Source organism: Hippocampus bargibanti, linkage group LG02 (genome assembly GCF_051943395.1).
Source record: "Hippocampus bargibanti isolate YZ-2025 linkage group LG02, ASM5194339v1, whole genome shotgun sequence".
NCBI lineage: Eukaryota > Metazoa > Chordata > Actinopteri > Syngnathiformes > Syngnathidae > Hippocampus > Hippocampus bargibanti.
The window spans coordinates 31,434,350-31,455,860 of NC_142735.1; the positions used below are offsets into that span (position 1 = coordinate 31,434,350).

The 21,511-nt window shown below is 44.6% G+C and overlaps 1 protein-coding gene across 1 annotated transcript in view; it reads right to left on the reverse strand.

The window, feature by feature from the left end:
* LOC148902451 (phospholipid-transporting ATPase ABCA1-like) overlaps positions 1-21,249 on the reverse strand; it is a 39,259-nt gene extending 18,010 nt beyond the window's left edge. The window contains exons 1-8 of the mRNA XM_088990995.1: positions 21,125-21,249; positions 20,088-20,255; positions 16,925-17,018; positions 9,061-9,202; positions 7,725-7,843; positions 3,091-3,212; positions 2,818-3,021; positions 438-527 (exon numbers count right to left, since the gene is read on the reverse strand). Of these exons, the coding sequence (XP_088847121.1) occupies positions 438-527; positions 2,818-3,021; positions 3,091-3,212; positions 7,725-7,843; positions 9,061-9,202; positions 16,925-17,018; positions 20,088-20,153 (837 nt within the window). The 5' untranslated portion in view covers positions 20,154-20,255; positions 21,125-21,249. The remainder of the gene's footprint in view (positions 1-437; positions 528-2,817; positions 3,022-3,090; positions 3,213-7,724; positions 7,844-9,060; positions 9,203-16,924; positions 17,019-20,087; positions 20,256-21,124) is intronic.
* Between the last annotated feature and the right edge of the window lie 262 nt (positions 21,250-21,511).

Below are 21,511 nucleotides of genomic sequence, written 5' to 3' on the forward strand. Positions count from 1 at the left end.
AAAACCTTTGATTTTTAGACGTGTGACAACATCGGATCAAACGGAACCCAATGGCAATGTAAAATCATGTGACAAAAGAAAGTCACTTCCAGATGTTTCCACTGACTGCATAGGTCAACGAGGCCAAGACAGCTGGTGACGCTCACGCACTCACACAGGGGAACACGCACGCACGCAAGCGCACGCACACTCACACACATACACACACGCGCGTACGCACGCACGCAGTGTGTTTGTTGGTTCTGATTCTTTGTTCAGCTGAGACATCGGGTGTCCTGACTATGAAGTTGCTAACATGACTTTTCACAATTTTCTTCACGAGCGAACGCTCTCTGTCGCTCATGCACACGTCCAGCACACACTCTGAGAAGCCAACTTCCCGCAGAGTCTTTCCTTGACATCGAGTCCTGCTTGCGAAATTGCATGTGGCGTCCTACCTGCACGGCCAACGAGCCAAGACTGTCCAGCAGCTTGTTGGTTGCAATGGAAACCCCCCGGATGGCTTCAGGGTCCGATCGGACATCCCTCTGAGACACACAAACATACACAGAGCCGCAAACATGAGGCTCAACAGCGGCCACTGCCGTTTTATGTCGTGTGACGCTTTGTTCTGTCGGCCTTCATTGCAATCGCTCTCAAGGGGATTCACATGGCCACATTTGAGCAACCCCTGCGGCGTTCTGTTAAGAAACAGTTATTTTGTATCCTCATTTTGTGCAAAGCTGTAATAATCTTTAGTAAGATACAGTGATACATTGGCTTACGAACTTAATTGGTTCCCAGACAGAGTGTAGAAGGCGAAAAGTGTGTATCCCAAAAATTAATTCCCCATAGGAAACCATTAAAATTAGAATAATCCGTTCCCAGGTCCCCATAAAACATAATTTTCTACTTTACTATAATGTTCTAAGCTTTTGTGATGGTCGGTGATGACTTGATGGAATGGAGTGGCCGGTTTCATCAGCATTAAACACTTGATGAGGAACGTAGGCTTCTTCTTTCACCATCTTGAAGAATGATCCCTTGTAGGTGCTTTCTCTGCGATAACTTTACCTTGTTCCTCATCAATTGTGTTCTGTTTGGCTGGGTTGATAGCTTTTTGCATCAAGTGTACAGATGGCCTGTGTGGGTTATTTGTGATGTGTGATTGATGGGAATTTTAACCTTGCAGTCTACACTCTGCCTTTGAACTATCAAAGTTGAAACGAGTCCAAATTTCACTGTTTTCTATCCATTTTCTCACTCTCTCTGTCGTCTGCATGTCTCTTTAATGTTTAAACTACCTCCCCTCACTGCTGCGTTCTTGACCAATCACGTGGCTTTAACTGAAGACTGGGGGCGGGGAACTGAGGACAAAAATGAGTCAGCTGCCATTTTCTTGTTAGGAGAATGGGCTCGTTATCGAACAACACAGCAGTCATTGTGGCGCTCCATGTGTGTCCCGAAAAACAGTTTGTATGCCAAGGTAAAATTTTCATGAATTTAACGTTCGTAAACCGAAAAGTTCATACGACAAGGGGTTCGTAAACTGAGGTATCACTGTAAATGATACATAATGCTGGATGTTGAGCGAATCTGGCAACCCAGCCACAACGCTACATCCGGTCCTTGAACAGCGATTAAAGTCAGTGACTTCTTGTACGATGAGAGGAGCGGTTGCTTTATGTGCTCTGGCGAATAAACATCCTACTTGTATAATCTAAACAAGAAGGACCATCTCAAGTCTTTATTCACCCAAATGCATCGCGAAAACACTGAAGATCTCAACACGATCAACGCACTACAGATTTAGATATGACATTTCCACAAGCTATGTCCAAGGCCACTGGTATCTGCTGGATATTAATAATAATAAATTTCATTTATAAGCACCTTTCAAAACTCTCAAGGTCACTTTACAGTCAGAGGATCAGTTTTTCTGTGGGTGAGCAGCGGCAGCCACAGGCGCCAGCGTTCACTCAACCTGGAATAACTGAAATAGATAGAAAGCTAAATAGCTAGCTAACAGATAGCTAATAACTAGCTAGACAGCCAATTAGATAGCTAATAGCGAGCTAGCTAGATAGCCAGCGAGCCAGCTAGATAGATAATAGATAGCTAGCTAGATAGCCAGCGAGACAGCTAAATAGCTAATAGATAGAAAATAAAGTGATAGGTAGATAGCCAGCCAGATAGCCAGATATCCAGCAAGCCAGATAGCCAGCTAGATAGCCAAATACACTGTAGATAGATAGCTAAATAAAAAGAAGTGAAGAGAGGAAATATTTCACACATACCCCATGGTTACTTCAGAGGGTGGGGGAAAAATAGCTGAAGCCGTAACAAAGCTCAGTGCATGGTCATATACAGGAAATAAAGCAGTCTCAAAGATAGTACAAAGCACCAGGGAATAAAACCAAGATCATATCGGAATCATGTTTTACTGATCTAAAACACAGTTTGAGTTTCTATTCATTTGTATTTCTGTATGAATTTGAAAACGTCATTTTGATTGTAATTTTTTTGGCCATCACTCACTCACTCATATTAGTGGAGCCTTGGACACCAAAAGTGGTGACGCCTCATCAGGCTACAAAGTCCTTCTTATTCTGTTCATCTTGCTGTAGCCTATTGCTATTGAAAACGAGCATTCAAGAAGGCGGTGCGCTCGGACGCCCATGCTCAGGCTGCGCCCACTTACTTTGCCTTTACTGTGCTGTGAAAAAAACACACATCGCCTGGGGCGACACAGAGCGAAACCATGGACAAAAGGAAAGAAATGTGTCTTGACACGCTCGCTTGCCCGCACCCGCTGCCTGAGACGGGCGTGCGTCTTACCAAGATCGGTTTGAGGAAGTCCACGTTGTCCAGGAAGTGCCGTTCGGCACGGTCCAGCCACACGAGCTGGGCGGCGCACACCACTTCCTGTACCATCGCAGCGGTCACAGGGTCGATGATGTTGACAAACTCCCGCAGGCTGCGGCCGCCCGGCCTGCGAGGACACATGTCGCGCAGGCGTAGCCCAAACCCGCTCAAGAGCACCTGAACACAAGCACGCATGACACTCGGTGGATCGATCGATTGATTGATCGATGGTGATGTGATGCTGACCTGCTCCAGGTTGACGTCGGCCTCCAGGATTTGATCCACCATGGAAGCCGGAAAGGATGCGTTTTTCAACAGGAAGCTGGACAAAGTCTCCTCATCTTGTAGGAAGTGCTTCACCTTGAAGCCTGAAACACACACACAAACAGATTGATGATTATTTCACACCTTCAAGTAGTCAATTGTCCAGAGGTCTTGCACAAATGGTCCAGCAAACGTTTACTTTGAATACACTTAACTAAGGACGGAGAGGAATGAAGATCAGCGCAGCAAGACGGAATATGTGTGAATGAGGGATCCAAGTGCAAGAGTGATGCTACAGGGAGAAGAGATAAAGAAGGTGGAGGATTTTTAAGTACTTGCGGTCAACTGTCCAGAACAATGGATAGTGTGGAAAAGAGATGAAGAAGCGTGTCCAGGCAAGCTGGAACGGCTGGAGAAAAATGTCAGGTGTGATGTGTGATAGAAGGGTTTCAGCTAGGATGAAAGGAAAGGTGTATAAAACGGTGGTGAGACCAGCCATGATGTTTGGACTGGAGACAGTGCCACTGAAGAAAATAAAGAAGCAGAGCTGGAGGTAGCAGAGATGAAGATGTTGAGGTTTTCTTTGGGAGTGACCAGGTTGGATAGGATCAGGAATGAGTACATTAGAGGGACAACTCATATTAGAGGCATTGGAGAGAAAGTCAGAGAGGCCAGACTGAGATGGTTTGGGCATGTCCAGAGGAGAGAGAGTGACTATATCGGGAGAAGGATCCTGAGCCTTGAACTGCCAGGCAGGAGACCGAGAGGAAGACCGAAGAGGAGGTTTATGAATGTGGTCAAAGAGGACATGAAGGTAGCTGGTGTGAGAGAAGAGGATGCACAAAAGAGACTGAGATGGAGGACACTGATTCGCTGTGGCTACCCTTGAAGGGAAAAGCCGAAAGGAAAAGAAGAAGAAGACTTACTTACACTTAACTAAGGACGGGCAATTAGCGAGACCAGGTATCTGTTTCGGGTACGCGCGAAGCCCGTTGCTACCGAGCACGATCTATAATTAGACGGGTTTGGTGTGCGAAGACCTGACTCGGAATACATTTTTCCTCACCAGTCATTGGGCGGTAGCTACTCTTTTTTGGGGATATGATTTTATTTTGAAAAACAACAATTGACAAATCCGCCAATTTTTTGACAGACGTTACAGACCAAGGGGTTTTTAAATTGCAGGGATTTCAGAAAAAAACAAGTCCTTTGACAACACAAAATTCCTACTTATTTCAAACCGATAAACACTTTAAGGCAAAATTTTGTGCATTCAAAAGATAGGCTGCCAAATGAAAAACAAAGTAACGTAGGCGGAAGCAGTCGCCGAAACATGTCAGCTATTTGAAACACCTACACTGTCTGTAAGTAAAGAATCTGCTTAAAATTACAAAGTAACGTAGTTTATTCAATACATTGTAAGAATGAAAATTGTAAAGAGCAATACATTGGGGAGACTAAACACATTCTCAAAAAAAGACTATCAACATCGCAGGGATAATACTAGTGGGCCTCAATCTGTGGTACCGATGCACCTAAAAGCTAGCAACCATACATTTGACGACAGTGAGGTTAAAATCTTAGAAAGAAAATAGATGGTTTGAAAGAGGAGTAAAAGAAGCTATTTTTATAAAACAGCAAAACCCTCACTAAATCGCCATGGTGGGGTGAGGTTTAATTTGGATCATTCATACAACAGACCTCTTACGCAACATAGGCTTAGTTATTCTGATGAGGCGATACGAGAGCAAATGAGGCAATCAGGCCAGTCGTAGACCCTATTATCAGGCAGGACAATAGAAGTCATCAGTCAGGACAATAGAGTACCTGTAGCCTCAGGGTATAGTCCTCTGCTCCCCCCAACCTGAGAGCAGGGACCTATCATAGCAGCATCCGGCACCGCCACGTCTGGACAGTAGGGATATATATAGGGCCAAAACTACCAGCAAAACAATTTTAGTCGCTGACGAAGCCTCTTGGATAAGAAGCGAAACGTACGAAGTACAGATGACGAAGTACAGATGACCGCTCAAGAAACCTTCTCGTCGATGGACCAATCCTGTACTACTGAGAGTTTACAGACAATTTAATAAGGATTCGTTTTCTGCTCCGTAAAACTTAAGCGATTTCATTTTCCTTTGATTCTTTGACAAAACCAATCAATAAATCGACTGTCAAAAGAATTGTTAAGCCACTCTCATTGCAGCAGAAACAGCTTCTTCGAGGATCTGGCGCCCCTGCCGCCAAAGGGCTGCTCGGCATGGCAACGCCAAAAGTACAACTTCAAAAGAAGCGTGAAACTGGCAAGAAAAAACCCAACAAGTGAGCGAACATGAGTTAGTCATGGCAATGCTGCCGCCTGATCGGCTCGCCCTCCCACTGCAAACGTTCATTTGGGAGTTCAGGAGTTCTCAGTCTCCAATTGGTTCTTGTAAAGAGATGGGCATGCGCTACGCGCACATGCATGCAGGGGCAGCTCGTTCCCGCTGTAATAAAAGCAGGTCGGAGCAGGTTGGAAACTCAAGCCGAGAAAGACAAAGCGGAAAATTCCATTTGTTGGGTGTTCAAGAAAACAAAGAAAAGTGCAGGACAAAGACAAATGTTCTCCGTTCTCAAGCATGTTAGCTAGCATACCAAAAAGGCTAACTTATCCAGTTAACCTGCCTGCAAAGCTTGCATCGCATTTCTTTGGCAGAAGGATGGGGGGAAAAAACCCCAAGCAAAAAAAAAAAAAACAATAGCAACCACCTTTTTTACTTCATCATCCATCCAAAGTGTTATTTCAGGGGTTGACCAATGTCGGAAATAAATAAAAACAGTGATACCTTGGCTTACGAACTTAATTGGTTCCCAGACAGAGAGTGTGAGGCAAAAAGTGTGTATCCCAAAAATTAATTTCCAATAGGAAACCATTAAAATGAGAATAATCCGATCCCAGGTCCCCATAAAACATAATTTTCTACTTTCTAATTTTCTAAGCCTTAAAACTACACAAAATATACCTTATTTTATGTATAATAAATGTGCTATGGTATTATAATTAAAGAAATAAACTGTACTGTATAATAGTTGTTTTATTTACCTTTGTGATGGTCATTAATGGCTTGATGGAATGGAGTGGCCGGTTTCGAAAGGTTATCGAATGGCATCGATAAAGCCGAGGTCCGTCGCGGAACGCCCAAACGAGAAATAGCGCACTTTTGCTCACGACGGGTTGATTTTACTTGATCGTCTGGCCGCGACACTTTGCAAGTTGCTTACTTCCACGACCGCTAATAGCCGTCTGGCCTTTGATTCACGTCCTCTTCTGGAGCCATCACGGCGCTCCCGTTGCCCGTCAATCCGCCCGCGAGCCACTCTTCGGACTCGACATTTGACTGACGGCCGCGATGCCTGCCGTCAAATACGCCAGGATGCCAAGTGAAGTTATCGGCACGCTCTATATCCAAAGTAACTGGCCGATCCAGCCGACGCGCTTGTAAAGACCAAACCACGTTGAAGATGATTGATAGGACTATTTTATATATGCACATTCTGAAACATCCAATGTTTCTTATTCTCTACTCATTTGTATTTGTCTAAATTTAGTCTAGGTTGTTACGATATATCAGGGGTCGGGAACCTTTTTGACTAAGAGAGCCATAAAAGTAAAATATTTAGAAATGTTTTTCAGTGAGCCACACACACGCGAGCACATACACACACACACACACACACACACACACACACACACACACACACACACACACACACACACACACACACACATGCAAACACGCACGCAAACATGCACGCGTGGCCACTTTTCAACAAAATGGCAGAATGTATTATTTAAAATAACTTTGTGATAGTCCTCACCGTTAACATGAATTTCTTTCCGTTCCTCATGATTGGTAAAACTCCAGCCAAATGATCGAAATGAAATTCAACTTGCCGGGTCCATATGCGAAGTTACTGCTAGCTAGCCTTTTTTACTCGTCGGGCTCATTTAAAGGGGCATTTACCTGTTTCAACATGACGGCCAGTATCATCCAATCAAAATAGTGCTTTCTGCCTACCCAGGTCAGTGTCATCCAATCAAAATTGCGCTTTCCGGCAATTGCAGCCCCAACAGGAAATGAACGGCGAAAAAGCGAGAATATGTATTTAGTTTTATCGGAGAGCCATATGCAATCATCAAAAGAAGGTTTGAGGAAAAAAAAAAATATATATATATATATATATATGTGTGTGTGTGTGTGTGTGTGTGTAATTTACCTTATAACTTTACGCATTTGTAGTGTGTACTGTTACTCAACCATTCTTATTTCAGTCTAATATCATGTTTCAACCCTTAACGCGTAGCTGATAGGCTCCTTTTGAAATGATGTCATTCCCGCCCTCTGTATAAATAACATCTGTGGGGGAGAGCAGAGGCTTCTCTCCTCTTGGCCAGCCCCTCCTCCTCCTGTGAAGAGCATTTTCTCTTTCTCTGCTGCCCAAGATTAAAAAAATCTTTCTGTTCATCACTTTGATTCCTGGTGATTAAATATACCACCCACACCAGCGAAGAACAGAACCAGGAGAAGAAAATGAATTTTTGACCCAATAATGATGATGAGGGTGTGTTGTCGTACCTGTTTTGCTGCTCTGGAGCTCTCGGAGGGCGCGAGCGAGCTCCTTGAAGCCCTCCAGGTTTTTGTCATTCTGACTGTACAGAAGAATCTTCTTGGCGTCGGAGAAGAGACGCGAAATTCTGCGCACACAAAACCCCCATCAGACCCACGTGACCAGAGCGCAGCTGCCGACGAGCTCAAACCGGACAGCCCGGCCATGGCTTAAAACACCTCAGACCCAGGATGGCAACCCTCGTACGAAGCCCCGAGCCACCTTTAAAGGACAACTGACACCTCCACACAAGTTGTGTCCATAATTTGTAACTTCATATGACTTCCACTGGGCGCATTTTACAAAGATTCCACCGTGTATAGCTATATTTTACGTTTTAAGACTCGCGCTGAATATTCAGGAAGTCTTGTTTTCAAGTTGATGACGATGCCCTAAGTGACGTCATGGAGGGAACGCCCCAGACCGAGAAAGCGACACACAATGCATTTTGGGTACTTTTTTCATCTGAAAACACTGTGTATATTTAGAAGGAAATTAGAAGGAAAACTACATAAATAACACGATGGTGAATCGTTGTGTGTCGCAGCCAATTGCGGTACCACGCATAAAGACTGTGTAAGTTTACACAAATTCCCAGCAGACAAATCAGCCCATTTCCAACGTAGCTTGTGCGCCATCTTGTGCATTTTCTGGGCGCTACATTGGAGTCCAGACGGCTCGAATTGATACGGAAGGACTTCTTTAATCAATTGCAAACATTTATGCTTTCCTCAGAACTTCAGAACTATTTGAATCATATTCATAGCTGGATAAGTAACAAGAAAGCATCTTCTCCGAATCTGAACTCTCTGAAGCCATTGTTTTGATTCTGGAGCAAGGCAGTGTGTGACCAATAGTGACGTCACGAACAAGGGGGCGGGACTTTCTGAATCTGCCCAGTTCCGAGCTCATTTTGTGGCAGTTTTAGGACACTTTAAGTCATTTTTATTGGTACTTTGCATTTGACAAAAAATATCAGCCTTTGTGTTTTGGGTATTTTAGATGCTATAAAACGTTTTTCTGATGTCAGTTAGAAAACAAATAAAAATGGTGTCGGTTGTCCTTTAAAACTCAAAGGTCGAGATGAAAGCCGCACATGAAAGCACGAGACCGGCGAGAGACGACTTGGGGTAGCCACGCTGGTTTGAGAGCAGACGCCCGAACCCAGAACCGTCTTGGAAGCTCAAATTTGGAAACGCTCACTCGAAACCTGAGGCAAACTGGGAGCGAAAGCCAAATCGACGCGCCGGGAAGGCTGCGGGCAAGTGGCGGACCAGACTGGACTGGCACGGACACGCGTCTCACATGGAGTCGTTGAAGTTGCCGACGACGCCCGGCGACTCGCCCGGCGTGGGGCCCCGGAAGCACGGGTTGTTGGCGTTGCAGAGGATTCCCTGGATCCATGGCAAGGTGCCTGCCGACGGCATGGCCTTGTTGGGGAAGTGACCTGCGGACGCCAAACGCAAAGTCAAGAGTGGCGGCCTTGAGCCGAGGCCACGGAGGCCACGGAGGCCTTTTACGGCCCCCCGATTAGATTACAAATGACGACAACCAGCCAACGTTGCTGACTCAAGTCCTCCTCACATCACCAAATAGAGTCACTCATTTGGCACTGAGTTGGTATTTTTTTTTTTTCTTTTAGTCCCTTCATTTGCCCCCTGACAAATTCTCCCGACGTTGACACAACTAAAACTAATCATAAACCAGTGTCTCAAACTCATGACAAAACATTACCGGACACCAAGGTAGACAACTCTGAAAAGTTGCCTGCCCGGCCATAAAGTTGCCTGCCCCATTTTTCACAACTTCATACCTGTCAACTTATACGATGAAAATGTTTCTTCAGCTGTCATCTGCACTTTTTTGAAGGTGTCGGATGTTTCGCTGCTTCTTATCCAAGAAACTTCGTCAGCACTGACGAAGTTTCCTCTTGGATAAGAAGAAGCGAAACGTCCGATACCTTCAAAGAAGTACAGATGACAGCTGAAGAAACCTTTTCATCGATGGACCACTCCTGTACGACTGAGAGCTTACACAGATGTATTGCTGTCAACTTATACGTTCTCCCTGTATTTTATACCTTTTTTTCATCATTTTGAATTGTGTACGCTGTATAACAACTTTTATACGATAAAAAAAAATTCTGCGGTTATCGAGTCTTTGTCGATGAAGCGTGATATGCGCATGCGTGTCACACTGTAGAAGTAGGCATGGGAGAACCGCCAAGTAAGAAGAGAAAAACTCTAGGATCGGGTCGCCACCAAAACGAATGGGTGATGGATGGATAAGATCGATGACAAAAGGTCCTCAGTTTTCATTCTGCATTCCATGTAAAAAGGATGTAAAAGTTGCTGCAAGTGGATTTTACGATCTAAAGAGCCGCTTTAAAACTGCCGGACACATAGAAAATGTAGCCAAAAGCAAGTCTCATGTCACATTGACCAAACACTTCGTATCTAGTGCTGATCCAGCATGTTTTTATTCTTGCTATTAAGTAAATAATTATGTGTCGGGTTGTGTTTGTAAGGTTTATTATCGCTTTATAAGGGTAATTGCAATCATTAATAAGGGGAGCAAAAGTAATACTCAATCATATGTATATATTTTTTATCGCTGCGTACAGTCGATTATGAAAGCATAATGTGCGATTGCGCAGTAAACTGCATTTCCGCCGTGTTAGCGTTTTTTTATCATTTCAAATAATGTACGGCATACTGCAACTCTTATACGGGAATTGTAATCATTTATAAGGGCAGCTATTAGCCAAGGTTTACAGGTATGCAACTTGAAACAGAATAAGACGCCCAATCGCAAAAAAACTGTTTTTAAGGATTGTTTTTATGAAGGATGTACCTACCACATCTGCTCCCTTACTTAAAGGACAACCAACGTCTCCGGATAAGTTGTGTCCATAATTTGTAAAATGGCTTCAAATGACTTCTACTGAGCGTATTTTAATAAGATTCCACCGCATATTGCTATAGTTTACGTTTTAAGACTCGCTCTGAATATTCAGGAAGTCTTGTTTTTGAGTTGGTGACGAGTCCGTACGTGACGTCATGAAAGGACCGCCCCCTGACCGTAAAAAAGACGCATTGTAGCGTCCTTCCATCGCGTCAATGTATTTTGCTGTACAGCCTGTGTAAGCGCAGGTGGCCACTGGAGGTCGCCATTTTGTGCCTCTTTTCTGATGATCCATTGTTGCCCCAATGTTGCCTCAAAATGGCATGGAATAAATCTTTAATCGATTGCAAACATGTATGATTTCCTCTTCAGAACTATTTGAATCATATTCATAACTGGATGTGTAACAAGAAAGCATATTCTCCGAATCTGAAGCCATTGTTTGGATTCTCCAGCAATGCAAGACGTCTTGGCGTGATGTCACGAACTGGGGGCGGGACTTTCTGAAAATGCCCAATTCGCAGCTCAATCTTTTGCAGATTTTGGACACTTTAAGTCATTTTTATTGGTGTTTTGCATTTGACTAAAAATATCATACTGCGTGTTTTGGGTATTTTAGATGCTATCAAACGTTTTTCTGATGTCAGTTAAAAAACATAAAAGTGACGTCGGTTGTCCTTTAATTGATGTTGGTCGTTTGTCCATACACTCTGCTGCTACCCACATGAACTCCTCTTTCCACGATGCTTTTAATGGACGTTCAATTTCTAAGCGCGTTTCAAAACTCTCAAGTCCACTTTACAGTCACGGGATAATGTACGTTTACGTTTTGTAGCGTCATGAATTTTGTTAGCTTCTTTTGAATCTTTCTTCTAGGGCTGAGGTTCTGCGCATCTACTTTGTGATATGATAATGCACAACCTTACAACGCTCGGGAAAGACGGAGGCACGAAGCAGGCTTCTGATTGGCTGCCGTGCCGACTATGCAAATTGACAAACGAACCGAAATTCAGACATTTTCAAATTGAATGAAGATTTCGAAATTGGAATAATTTATTATGATTTCCAAATCTTCGTTCAAACGTTTGCTTTACTAAATAAAGCAAACGTTTGATTTGAAAAAAAATCTTTCTTTTTTTGTTTTTGTTTTTTTGTCGGCCACCCGGGCTGAGACATTTTGTAAGTTGTACGCCCGACGGAAAAGTTGGACGCCCTGGGCGTCCGGGCAGACGCTATTTCAAACATTGCATAAACGAAGAAAAAAAACAAATGAACTCTGATTAAAAAGTGCACAACTGGTAGAACTCGGGCCTGTGTGTGTGTGTGTGTGTGTGTGTGTGTGTGTGTGTGTGTGTGTGTGTGTGTGTGTGTGTGTGTGTGTGTGCGTGTGTGTGCGTGTGTGTGTGTGTGTGTGTGTGCGTGTGCTTGCGCATCCGTGGGAGTGTGACTGATGTTTTGCATTGTTGTTTTTTTGTAGAGGTTTGCATTCCACCCTGACGTTCCTGATCCACTGGTGAAAAGGACACTTTGATCCTCTCTCTCCTCTTTTATTTCTAGCTGCTTCATGTACCAAAGAGGGTACAGAAAGTGCTTAAGAATGAATGCATACACTGTCTTTGTCTTGCCGTGTTGTCATATTATTTTTTTTGTGTTCTTTTGACTTCAAGATAGCGCATTTTGTTTTATCTACTTCTTTCATAACTTTGCTGCTGTGAAATGTAAATTTCTCCACTGCGAGACTAATAAAGGTAAATCCAAATTATTGACTTTCAAATCCAGTGGTCATCTTCTAAACTGAATTTGCAACATGACAGCGGCATTTGCTTGGAAACGCTGTGAGCAAAATGAAGAGCACAGCCGGAGCGGGACATTCGGTAGGATGGCGGCTTTGGAGGGCGGCGGGCTCGCCGACGACAAGTCACCACAGGTTACAGAGCGGCTGAATCACCGCAGCGCACATTCCACCAACAATTCCGTAGCACACACATGCGCTCACAAGCACACACACACACACACACACAAGAACACACACGGCTGTGACGGGAATCAGTCACTGTCGGGCTTTTGATTTGGTCAGCATCAAATTTAGGGAAGGGTTTGTCACTTCCTGTTTCAACAGATAAAAAAAAATAGTGGACAAGAGTGAAATGAAAGGGATTTGAAGAAAGGATTGACGCCCACAAAAAAACTGATCCTGTGACTGTAAAGTGACCTTGAGAGTTTTGAAAGGCGCTTACAAATGAAATGAAATGTATTACAGTAAAGTCTCGTTATATCGATATCGGATATATCGATAGTCCCGGTTATATCGATATTTTTTCGGACTCCCTTGAATATCGATATAACGAGACTTTACTGTATTATTATTATTATCCAGCTATCTAGCAGGCTATCTCGCTAGCTAGCCATTTGTTATCTATTTGCTATCTAGCTCCAGGGCCGGCTATCTATCTACCTATTAGCTATATGGTTATCTGGCTGGCTCGCTATCTAGCTGGGTATCTGTTGGCTAGCTAGCTAGCTAGCTTTCTATCTATTTGAGTTACTTCCGGGTTGAGTGAATGCTGGCGCGTGTGGCTGCCGCTGCTCACCCACAGAAAAACTGATCCTGTGACTGTAAAGTGACCTTGAGAGTTTTGAAAGGCGCTTACAAATGAAATGTATTATTGTTATTATTATCCAGCTATCTAGCTGATATCTCGCTAGCTAGCTATTTGCTATCTAGCTCCCTGGCCGGCTATCTAGCTAGCTATCAGCTATATGGTTATCTGGCTGGCTAGCTATCTAGCTGGGTAACAGTTGGCTATCGATTGGCTAGCTAGCTATCTAGCTTTCTATCTATTTGAGTTACTTCCGGGTTGAGTGAATGCTGAACAACTGATCCTGTCACTGTAAAGTGACCTTGAGAGTTTTGAAAGGCGCTTACAAATCTCATCTCATTTTGCGTACCGCTTATTCCTCATTAGGGTCGCGGGGGTTGCTGGAGCCTATCTCAGCTGTCTTCGGGCACGAGGCGGGGGACACCCTGAATTGGTTGCCAGCCAATCGCAGGGCACACAAAGACATACGTACAACAGTCACTCTCACACTCACACCTAGGGACAATTTGGAGTGGTTAATCTGCCTGCCATGCATGTTTTTGGAGTGTGGGAGGAAACCGGAGGACCCGGAGAAAACCCACGCGGAGAGAACATGCAAACTCCACACAGGGAGGCCGGACCGGGACGCGAACCGGCGACCTCTGCACTGTGAAGCCAGTGTGCTAACCACTCGACTACCGGGCCGCCCGCGCTTACAAATAAAATGTATTATTATTATTATTATTATAAAAATGAGTTTCTTTGGATCTTCTATGCCTTTTCATTCTTTCTTTCTCTTCTACGACGTTCCACACAAACTTAACTTCTTCCTGTTCATGTTGTGAGGTGTTCCACAGGCTTCAACTCTGGGGCCTCTGCTGCTTTTCTCATTGAGGTCACTTTTCATGCCCTCGCGTATCGCAGCCTTCCCACATGGGCCACCTGGGCTCCTTATCTCCTGAGCAGTCTCGAAAACGGGTCCGTGATTTGAAATTGGAGGGGTAAATTGGTGCGCTTGTCAATCTCTTTCTTTCATCTACGGCAGCCGGTTCAAGTCGAGCCACTAATTTCTTGAGAGCACTTTGAAACTGCGATTCACGCAGTCACATCTCGTCTGGATGACGGGAACGTATGCTCCTTTGATCCTTCGTCAAGGGTCTCCAGTTGGTCCCAAAGGCTGCCACTGGCCTATTTTCATAAAACAGCAAACCCCTTCACTAAATCGCCATGGTGGGGTGAGGTTTAATTTGGAACGTTCGAACAACTGACTTATTAGGCAACATAGGCTTAGTTATGCTGATGAGGTGATACCAGAGCAAATGGGGCAATCAGGCCAGTCGTAGACCCCATTATCAGGCAGGACCATAGAAGTAATCAGTCAGGACAATAGAAGTAATCAGTGTAGCCGCAGGGAGTAGTACTCTGCTCTCCCCAACCTGAGAGCAGGGACCAATCATAGCAGAGTATGGCACCGCCACCTCTGGACAGTAGGAATATATATATATATATGGCCTAAACTACCGGTAAGACTTTACTTTGCTGACGAAGTTTCTTGGATAAGAAGCGAAACATCCGACACCTTCAAAGAATGACAGATGACGGCTAAAGAAACCTTCTCTTCGATCGACCACTCCTGTACGACTGAGAGCTTACACAGACGCTTGTAGAACCATGCTCAAATTCTGGCCTCTCTTCTCTGGCTCCGTCCACATTCGAGAGTTCATATTTACATTGTTTAACCTTGAAACGGTGCAGCCCCACCTCACACGTCTGAGGACCAAGTGCTAGTCGAAGTAGTGAGAACGAAGCGCAGGTCCTGAGGGGACGAGGCCTTTTCTGTCACCGCCCCGTCTCTTTGCAATGACTTCCCGCTCCCCTCGCTGCCCATCTTTCCAACTTGTCTTCCAACTCATTCCTGTTGTTTGACTTTGGACTCGGCAGATATCCCGAATTTGACTTGAATCTTTTGTGTGCTCTCTCCCGTCTTTGTTGCTAATTTGATGTTGGAGTTACAGTGATACCTTGGTTTATGAAACCCTTGGCTTACGAACCTTTCAGTTACATTTATGAAGATTTTACCTTGGCATACACATGGAGCGCCACAATGCGTGATATGTCGTTGGCGAACGAGCCCTTTCTAACAAGAAAATGGCAGCCGACTGTTTTTCTCCTCTATTCCCCACCCCCAGTCTTCGGTTAAAGCCACGTGATTGGTCAAAAATGCAGCAGTGAGGGGCGGGGGGGGGGTTAAACATTAAAGAGACAGCCAGACGACAGTGAGAGAGTGAGAAAATGGATAAAAAACAGTGACATTTGGACTCGTTTCAACTTTGATAGTTCAACAGCAGGGTGTAGACTGCAAGGTTAAAATATCCCATCAATCAGGCTCCACAAGCCATCTGCACACTTGATGAAAAAAGCTATCAGCCCAGCTAAACAGAACACAATTGATGAGGAACAAGGTAAAATTATCGCAGCTATCAGAATCAGAATGGGAAAACCTTTATTCGTCCCACAATGGGGAAATTTGCAGTCCACAGCAGCAATTTGAAAGGGGGTGGGGGGGGGGGAGCATAGAAAACAAGATATTCTACGCATAGCAAAATAAAAATGTCAACTGTATACTGTAAATGTGCAAAAATCGTTTCATAAAAAACTGTACATAGTGCAAGTATCATAAATATGGTGAAAGAAGAAGGCTACGTTCCTCATCAAGTGTTTAATGCTGATGAAACCGGTCAATCAAGCCATCAACGACCATCACAAAGGTAAATAAAACGACTTTATTAGACACTACAGTTTATTTCTTCAATTGTAATACCATAGCACATTTATTATACATGAAATATGGTATATTTTGGGTCGTGTCAAGGCTTACAAAATTATGTTTTATGGGGACCATTTTACAAATTATGGACACAACTTGTCCGGATACGTCGGTTGTCCTTTAAGGCTTAGAAAATTAGAAAGTAGAACATTATGTTTTATGGGGACCTGGGAACGTATTATTCTCATTTTAATGGTTTCCTATGGTAAATGAATTTTTGGGATACACACTTTTCACCTTACACACTCTGTCTGGGAACCAATTAAATTCGTAAGCCAGGTATTACTGTACTTCTGCTATTAAAAGAGAACTTTGTAGACCGGGTCGGTTGTTTTAACTTGGTCTAGAAATAACACTTGAGTGGAGTTGAGTCCCGCTCTTCATTTTCTGTCAAAGCTACGTTCTTTCTCGTTTCAGCCTGCGATCACATCCAAGTCGATGAGCGCCAAGGCTCGATCCCCAAGAGAGTCGATCCCCAAAAACACGGTATAAAAAGAGTCAAACCAACCCAGCAAACAAACAAAAACAAATTCCTGTCAATGGCTTTTCCGGTGACATTTGTCCATTGACCGCCGAGACAAAGTCGACCTTCAGCAGCTGACATCACCCACTTATGGTGTCCATAAAGAAAGATAAAAGGAGGGACAAAAAAGATAAAAAGACAAATGAAGAGGCTCGACGACTGAGCCAACGTTGACAAGCTGGACCGGCTTATCAATCGATCGCTCGCTGGCTAGCTGGCTTGAGTGAGCTTGATGTGAAACGCAGGTTTGGCGCGTGCGCAAAGGTCAACGTGACGCAGCGACGTGACAAAGTGACGCCTGGTTGCATCGGTCCACTGAAACAAAGACGGACTCACATTGGTGCTGCTCGTAGGGCGGGTAACTGAGGCGCACGCCGATCAGGATGAAGAAGATGAAAAGCGGCCATACGATCTCCACCAGAAGCTGGAGCTGCAAATAAAACGCACATAACCCCTAAAAACCTGAATTGACTTGGAGATTTTCCAAGGATTTTTCAAAGGCAAATTGGATCGGTTCTAAGAAAAAATAAAATGGCAGGCAAAAAAACCCTTTTGACAGTGATAACGTGGACAAAAAAACGATGAGGAAGTGCACGGTTCAAATTGTGCCCTCATATACACACACACACACACACACACACACACACACACACACACACACACACACACACACACACACACACACACACACACACACACACACACACACACACACACACACACACACACACACACACACACACACACACATATACATACATATATATATATATACACGTCTGTGTAAGCTCTCAGTCGTACAGGAGTGGTCCATCGATGAGAAGGTTTCTTCAGCCGTCATCTGTACAAATGTGAAGGTTTCGGACGTTTCGCCTCCTATCCAAGAGGCTTCGTCAGCGAACTAAAGTCTGACTGGTCGTATCGGCCCCATATATATATCCCTAATGTCCAGACATGGTGGCGCCGGACACGGCTATGATAGGTCCCTACTCTCAGGTTGGGGGGGTAGAGGACCCCTCCCTGTGGCCCCACTGGTTGTTCCTACATTCCTGACTAACGACTGGCCTATTACCCCCACTCCCACCGGTATCACCTCATCAGCATAACGACCCTCATCAGCATCAATCTTTTTTCTGAAAAATTACAAAGAGTCCTTTGGCAACATAAAATTCCTACTTATTTCAAACCGATAAACACGTTAAGGCAAAAATTAGTGCATCCAAAAGATAGGCTACCAAATGAAAAACAAAGTAATGTAGTTTATTCCATACATTGTAAGAATGAAAATTGTAAAGAGCAGTACATTGGGGAGACTCAACAAATTCTCAAAAAAAGACTTTATCAACATCGCACGGATAATACAAGTGGACCTCAATCGGCAGTACATCTGCACCTAAAAGCTAGCAACCACTCATTTGACGACAATGAGGTTAAAATCTTAGCGAAAGAACATAGATGGTTTGAAAGGGGGGTAAAAGAAGCGATTCTTATAAAACAACAAAATCCTTCATTAAACCGGTCTAGTGGGGTGAGGTTCAATTTGGATCGTTCATACAATAGCCTGCTTAGGCAAAACAGGTTAGGCAACTTTCGTAATGCTGATGAGGGTCGTTATGCTGATGAGGTGATACCGGTGGGAGTGGGGGTAATAGGCCAGTCGTTAGTCAGGAATGTAGGAACAACCAGTGGGGCCACAGGGAGGGGTCCTCTACCCCCCCAACCTGAGATTAGGGACCTATCATAGCCGTGTCCGGCGCCACCATGTCTGGACATTAGGGATATATATATGGGGCCGATACGACCAGTCAGACTTTAGTTCGCTGACGAAGCCTCTTGGATAGGAGGCGAAACGTCCGAAACCTTCACATTTGTACAGATGACGGCTGAAGAAACCTTCTCATCGATATATATATATACACGCGCGCGCGCACGCACGCGCGCACGCACACACACACACACACACACACACACACACACACACACACACACACACACACACACACACACACACACACACACACACACACACACATACATACATACATACATACATACATACATACATACATACATACATACATACATACATACAGTGAGACCAGTGATTTTATTTTGTGTCTTCCTGGGAACACGAGCCTGTGGTGTTTTTTTTTCGGTCCCATCATAGTAAAATTATCAGCAAAAAGCTCCAAGTAGGCGATCGACGTGTGCATTCAATGAGAGGGGGTGTGCAAAGTAGCGCCGGCTGGAGCGCTGTTCGGTCGCGTGCTTCCGCCGAAGATCACTCCGCCAGCCGTGGCGGGTGTGTATTATGAAAATAGTGCTTATTATAAGGTTTAATTTTCATAAATTAGAGGTTCTTAAGATGAAAAGTTTGTCAGATAAGGTGTTTGTAAGTTGAGGTCTCACTGTATATATATATATATATATATATATATATATATATATATATATATATATATATATATATATATATATATATATATATATATACACAGTAAAGTCTCGTTATATCGATATTCTCGGGAGTTGGAAAAAATGTCGATATAACCGCACTGTCGATATATCCGTCCTGCGCCGAACTGCATTAACAAAGGCCGCCAAAAGAGGGCATCCAAGCGCCATATAAGAAACGGAGCTGGCCATGGCCATTTTCTTTCATTATCTTTTGGATGTACTAATTTCTGTCTTACCGGTTTGAAATAAGTAGGAATTTTGTGTTGCAATAGGACCATTTGTAGTTTTTCTGAAACCCCTGCAATGTAAGGTACCGCTACTCCTCGCCTTTTTTTAACCAGCACAACTTTAGTTCGCTGACGAAGCGTTTCGGATGAGTAACGAAGCGTCCGACACCTTCAAAGAAGTACAGATGATGGCTGAAGAAACCATTTCATCGATGGACCACTCCTGAGAGCTTAAACGGACATCCCCCTCATTTTTTGCTTTCAAAGTTCATTTTTGGTGCAATAATCTAATTGCGACATATTTTTGTGACATAATTGGATGCATTTTCCTGCTTTTGAAAACATTGATGTCAGAATTTTATTTATGTATTTGTTTTTGGTGGGCTGGTTTGAAACGAACCCGTCTCTACTGACAACATTTTTTAGCGAAGAACTTTCCTCCAGAACGAATTCGTTGGTAAGTGGAGGTACGGCCACACTCAGAACTTCTGTCGAGGGAACACGGCTTTCTTCTTTCTCACTTTGCCACGAAACACGAGTCGCGCAGGATGAGTGCAGCCTGACGCCCTTCAGTACGACACACGGTTGATGAACAAGTCTCTGCGTTTGCCAAAATGATGAACACAGACATAAATGTCGTGTTGACCCGTTTTCGCACTCGAAAGGCGTCTCTCTCTCCGCGCACGGGAAGACGACGGCCATCATTCCCCAAGAAACTCGACCCAAGACTATCGTTCTATTACAAAATGGAGATCGGCCTGTGGAAATGGCCCCGAGTGAGATGGCCACCATGACAAAAGCAAGAGCTCGCTCACCTTCTGCCTGCGTCGGTACGTCAAGTTCTTCCAGAGTAGCAGGGCGAGCTGCGTACCCCGCGACATGGTGTCCAGCAGCGGCGGCGGCGGCTTGGTGGCGGCCTCCCGGCGGGATGGACACTCAGGAAGGGCAGCGAGCCTCAACAACTCTCCGGAGTCGACGCACGTCTCAAAAGGGGGGGAAAGGTCAACGCGCCGTCAGTCAGTCAGATAGCCCAGGTGCTGATCACGCACATGCTATCATCTCTCCAGCTTCTCGCTTTATTCATAACACCTGATTATCTCCCGCTGATCGCTAATCAATAACTAGTGTTGACCTGACAGCTCCTCCTAATATTCTGTAATTGGCGCTGACAGATATTTCTAAGTTATGAGGAAGAAATATCGACAAACTGGACTATGATTTTCTGCTCTTTACTTTGGCAAGTTCTGACTTTTGACCAGCTCCCCCCCCCCAAAAAAAAAAAGACCACACACGCAGGCAAACGACACACATCAGTGCAGTTAACCCCGATATATCAGATGATATTCATGAGCACGCCACAGCTCGTAGATTGATGAGCTTATGGCCGAGGTGAAACTTTCCCAAGTGGGTCTTTCGTGTCGACCAGCATGTCACAGTTCGTGGATGGTGAGCACGAAGCTCGTGTCCGAAATCCAATTCGGCAGGCAGTCTTCGAACGGACACGTCGAGAACCGTCTGCGTCCACCAGCAGCACCCAAATCGGTCAATCGACGGGTTGCCAATCATTGACAGAATTGATCGGAATACTCGGTTCAACGTTTTGGCGAGTCTTCGAGGAAAGAACGGGGCGAGAGAAAAAAAACGAAATAATCAAGATGATGAGCGGCAGCGGGCTAGTGAATTGACCGACGTGCCAACTTTATCGCTCAACTATTCCAACTTGTTGTTCTTCTGTCTGACATTTGAGGAACTCTGGTACTCGCGGCAAGTGACTCAGGCGCCGGTGGCGAAAGGGGCTCGCCGAAGCCCACCTCCGGGCTGCCTAAAACACGTGACGACGAAGTCCACTTACCGTCAAGTTGTTTCGAGTCGCCCTCGTTCTCGTCTTTGCCGTCGTCGCGCTTGTCGTCGCGGCACGTCAAGTGAAGCTCGGCTGTAAAATTGGGAAAGGTCTCCGAATTCCGGAGCCAAGCCGCGTCCCCCAAGGGAGGAGACACGCGCGCTGCTTCCTCCCGGACCTTCAAAATAAAAACGACCTTCCCGCTAACTTTCTTTCGCGTGAAAACAAAACAGAAAAAGTTGCCCGGTCGTCAACAAAAGGACACAATTTCGACGTCGTTGATTTCGATGATTTCACAACAAGCGAAATGGCGCCAAAAGCCATGGCCATTATTTTCTAGCTTTCACTTCTCTTGTACTTGTGCTAACGCGCAACAGGCGACTTGCGGTCTCCTTCGGA